This window comes from Falco naumanni, chromosome 20, assembly GCF_017639655.2.
Source record: "Falco naumanni isolate bFalNau1 chromosome 20, bFalNau1.pat, whole genome shotgun sequence".
NCBI lineage: Eukaryota > Metazoa > Chordata > Aves > Falconiformes > Falconidae > Falco > Falco naumanni.
In genome coordinates this window covers 560280-564747 of record NC_054073.1, presented here as the reverse complement: position 1 = coordinate 564747, position 4468 = coordinate 560280, and the positions used below count along the sequence as shown (strand labels likewise).

The 4468-nt window shown below is 51.5% G+C and overlaps 1 protein-coding gene across 1 annotated transcript; it reads left to right on the top strand.

Annotated features, from left to right (window-relative positions):
• The first annotated feature begins 2326 nt into the window (after positions 1 to 2326).
• LOC121080090 (cornulin-like) lies at positions 2327 to 4113 on the top strand. Its single transcript, XM_040577950.1, has 3 exons — positions 2327 to 2464; positions 2815 to 3220; positions 3446 to 4113. Exons 1-3 carry the CDS (start codon positions 2327 to 2329, stop codon positions 4111 to 4113), a joined length of 1212 nt encoding a protein of 403 aa, XP_040433884.1.
• The last annotated feature ends 355 nt before the right edge of the window (positions 4114 to 4468 follow it).

Sequence of the window (4468 nt, the reverse complement as noted above, 5' to 3'; positions counted from 1 at the left end):
CCTGCCCTTCACCCCTGGATTCAACAATTTATTGCAAGCTCTGCTAAAAGGGCTGTTTTAACTTCTTCAGGTATCATTTGACCCTCTAACCTTTTCTGCTTCACGAAGCGTGCATGAAATCCTGTAGGACATAAACCTGTTATTGTCTACAGTTGTCTACAAGAGGAGAAACCGCCCTGCTCAGGGTCTGGGTGGTTTGACTAGAATTAACTGCAGCAGGAACACCCTAAATGCTTCTACCTCCCCAAGGTGCCCCCCAGTAATTGCCCCCCACCCTCACTGCAGCTTAATGAGGAGGTGAGCAGCAAACACGCGATGGTGTTAAAGTGATGCATTTCCCTGCAGGTGTGATATAAAAGTTAATAGCTAGAAATAAATAAAATAAAAAAAATTGAAAGCCACTTGGGCTGACAGTTAAAACTGGGATATATTAGAAACCTCTCAGCTTAAAGAAAGGGCACGTTTTCAGGAAGAACCAGCCAGAAAAAAAAAAAAAAAAAAGAAGCCCTGAGATCAAGAGGACTCAGCACACAACCAAAGCAAAGCCCCCTCAAGCCTGCAGCCTCCCGTAGTTGTCCTCTCCCAGCCCATCCATGCACACCTGCAAGGATTTCACAGAAACAAAGTGGGACCCATTAACATTCCCCCCCACCAGGCACTGAGCAAGCCAGGACATTTCCCTGAAAGTGCTTTTTTTTTGATACAAAACTGGATGTATTTTATTTCTGTGCCCAAAACACCTTATACTTTAAAAGCTACGTGGATTTCTGATATATTTTTTTTTCCAGCCTTTCTTATTCATCACATATTGGCCAAGAAAATTACCTTTAAAAAATAGAAAGCTAAAGTGAGGACACCTAAAAGTCGTTCTTCAAAACAACTTGCGTGTCACGACACGTTTGGAGCATCTGGGGGGTGATAAGGCAGCATAAGGAGACATAAAATTTACTTTCCCGAGCAAACAGCAATAACAGCATTTAGATCTCTGGAGCTCCCAGTTAACCCACTGGGCCCCAGTACGGTGGCACAAGGACACAGGTTTGCAGCGGGGAGCGGTGCTGGATGCAGCGCCAGGCGTTTAAGTCCCTGTGCCTCAGTTTCCCCATCTGGTAGCTGGGTGGTTGCAGCCCACTATGCCCACAGCCCCCAGCTGCTCGCTGGCGCTGGGACACAGCGTCACCCCTCTGTCCCACCCCAAATGCCACTTGGTGGCACTGTTTGAAAAGATTTCTTTCCTCGCTTCTACCTCCCTGTCAGGATCTAGAGGGAGTTTCTAGACAGAACTATATTAACCTTGTCATCACAATATCCTCATTTTTCTTCCTTTGTTTTCTTTTCGCTATATTCATTGTGCAAACGCTCCCGAGCGTCTCCTCCCCTGCGTGTCAGTCGCTGGGGGTCTCCCCACAGAACACGTTTGCCAACCACAACAGTCCCGGGCGTTGCTTGGACATCACCTTGAATTAAATACTCCAGTGGTAAAAATAGCTTTTTCTGTTAAATTCCTCTGAAATGTGTCTGCAGGTGGGGCAAGCTTAGGGAGGATCGTGCATTAACTCCGGAGAAAAGCATCCAAGCAAAGGTTAATGAGGAAGAGACAAACGAAGACGGAGGCATGACAATGTAATTGGGTGACAGACGGTTCAGGTCACCCTGCTGAAGGGGTGTCTCCTCTCGAAGATGCAGGCTGTGATCCTGAAGTGTATATAAGACGCCGGAGAGCTGACCTGCTCCAGACCGCGCTCCCAAAGCTCAGCGCTCCTGCTCCTCGCCCAGGTAAACCTGGACAGACTTTTCACGCTGTCTGACTTTGCTACCAACAGGAAAGCAGGAGCTTCTGGCCATGAGGATGTCCCTGGAGCTGCCACTGCTGAGCTCTCCTAAAGGAAAAAAAAAGATAATAAAAGAGCTCTGGAATTACACTGTTCCATGGTTTGTTAGAGACCACCTCCATGCACAGCTCTGCCCAGCTGCAGAGAAAGCTAAATGGGATTTTTTTTTCTCACTGTGTGTCCTCAGCCTTTCATCTCTTGCTGTCCCTCACCTCTCCAGCCATCACCTGCTGGTCCTCACACCAGCCATCTCTGCAGCTGAGTTTCGTTTCTTAAATTTATTCTCCTGCAAGGTTCTCCTTGCTCGCTCTTTCTTTTTCCTTGTAGCGTTACATTTTATCTGTGGCCTTCTCTGGCTCTTCTTTCACTCTCTGCCTGTCCAGCTGTGTTGTTTAACTTCTCTAAAAGCCAAGCAAACAAACAAATAAAAAAAATTTTAAAAGCCCCTTTTTTGTCTGTGTTTTCCTCACAGGCTGCCTCAATTTTGCAGGGAGATGGCCCAGCCCCAGGAAAACATCAATGGCATCGTTGCTGCTTTCTACGTATGTGCCAGGAGCGACGGCAACTGCGGCACCCTGAGCAGGGAGGAGCTGAGGCAGCTCATCCAGCAGGAGTTCGTGGATGCGATGGAGGTGAGGATCTGGCCCCGCAGCTGGTGCCTGCCATGCTGTGCCTTCTGGCTGCAGGGCTGGGGTCGGGGCTGCGGTGGGGTGGGTGCAGCCATGCACTGCCGTGCAGGCGTGCAGGATGCCTGGCCCCAGGAAAGGCACAGATGCCTTCGAAGCTCAGGATCTGGTGAGAAGAGGAGAGGCTGGTCATTCTCCCAGTGCCACCAGCTTGTAGAGCTCAGTGTGGGAACAACACCAGCCGTGGAGGGGTCAGGACGTAGGGCTGCATTTCTGCCCTGAGGCTGCTCGGGCGCTCCTCAAGAGATGTCACGTATGGCTCACAGGCTTTGCCAACAACATTTGTCTCTTTATAGAACCCCCAGGACCCCAAAACTGTCAAGAAGGTGCTGCACTTCCTGGAGGATGGCAGCAACCGCAAGGTTGACTTCAGTGAGTTGCTCAGCCTGGTTTTCTGCATGGCCAAGGCTTGTTACAAGCCACTCCAGCAGCACCAGGTGCAGGAAGGTGGGCAAGAGCTGACAGTGCAAGAGGAGGCAGATGGGGAGCAGCTGCTGGGGCCACACACAGCAGGGAGGGTCTCCCACAACCAGCAGATCCCTGAGCAGGGTGTTAACAGCCAGGTCCAGGATACTGAGATGCTGGACCCAGACAACCATCAAACCCAGGAGGGTGAGACATCAAAGCAGGACCAGGGAAGCCATCAGACCCAGGAGGGTGAGACATCAAAGCAGGACCTGGACACCCATCAAACCCAGGAGGGTGAGACACCAGAGCTGGACCAGGGAAACCATCAGACCCAGGAGGGTGAGACATCAAAGCAGGACCTGGACACCCATCAAACCCAGGAAGGTGAGACACCAGAGCAGGACCTGGACACCCATCAAATCCAAGTGGGTGAGACACCAGAACAGGACCTGGCCACCTGTCAAACCCAGGAGGGTGAGACATCAAAGCAGGACCTGGACACCCATCAAACCGAGGAAGGTGAGACACCAGAGCAGGACTTGACCACCCATCAAACCCAGGAGGGTGAGACATCAAAGAAGGACCTGGACACCCATCAAACCCAGGAGGGTGAGTCACCAGAGCAGGACCAACACACTCATCAGGATGATGGGACTGAAGCAGCAGAAGGGGATCCAGAGAGAGGTGAGATCCTGGACACTGCAACTCTGGAGCAGGACAGAAATACCCATAAGGCTGAAGAGGCTGAGACACCAAAACAGGACCCAAAAATGCAACAGGCCCAAGAAACTGAGGCGCCAGGACAGGGTTCAAACCACCATCAGAGCCCAGAGGCAGAGTCAGCAGAGCAGGACCTGAATTTCCCTTCTGAGACACAAGGAAAAGACCCAAACAACAAGACGCAGGTCTTCAAGGCCCTTCAGCAGGACCCCAACCCTGGCAAGAGCCAGAAGCTGCTGCCCCCACAGCAGGGTGAAAGATCCCATTGGGATCCAAAGCCCCAGGGAATGTGCCATGACCCAGCTTGCCATCAGGTCCCTGAATCCAAGGTGCTGGAGCAGGAGCACAGCTGGGCAGAGGCTCCGTTTTGTCCAGCACAACAGCAACAAGAGGCTCATCACCAAATTCAACCTGCTATAGAGCAACAGCTCCTGCAGTCTCTGTATCAGTGGCCACCACAGCAGTAAAGGCTGAGACCAGCCCCTGTCTAAACAAGGCTGTTGCCCCCTTCCAGGAGGTGCATTTTGTCCAGTCCCACTCTGATTTTTGCATTTCTCTTCGTTCTGTCTTGTCCAATTCCTTACCAACCCCAGGCTTCAGGCCCTTGGTTTGTACTGAGCTATGCTTGGCTAGAGACCTTCCCTCTTACTCTGTGTTAGGCTGCCTGTGTAAGCAAAGCAATAAAACTGAAGGCAAAACCGTAGTGTCCCGGTGTGTCGCTACTAGCATGCCCTCAGCCCGGCTCTGAGCAAACAGCCAGGTCACCACGATGTGGTGCGGAGGACCTGAGCATCCATCCCTTGCATGACATATGGCCAGATT

What these genes read in the sequence shown, in the direction of transcription:
- LOC121080090 (XM_040577950.1), top strand. Translation starts at nt 2,327, where the DNA reads ATGGCCCAGCCCCAGGAAAACATCAATGGCATCGTTGCTGCTTTCTAC. An exon ending in AGTTCGTGGATGCGATGGAG is followed by an intron (nt 2,465 to 2,814) that starts GTGAGGATCTGG and finishes GTCTCTTTATAG; the next exon opens with AACCCCCAGGACCCCAAAAC. An exon ending in CACCCATCAAACCCAGGAGG is followed by an intron (nt 3,221 to 3,445) that starts GTGAGACACCAG and finishes AAACCGAGGAAG; the next exon opens with GTGAGACACCAGAGCAGGAC.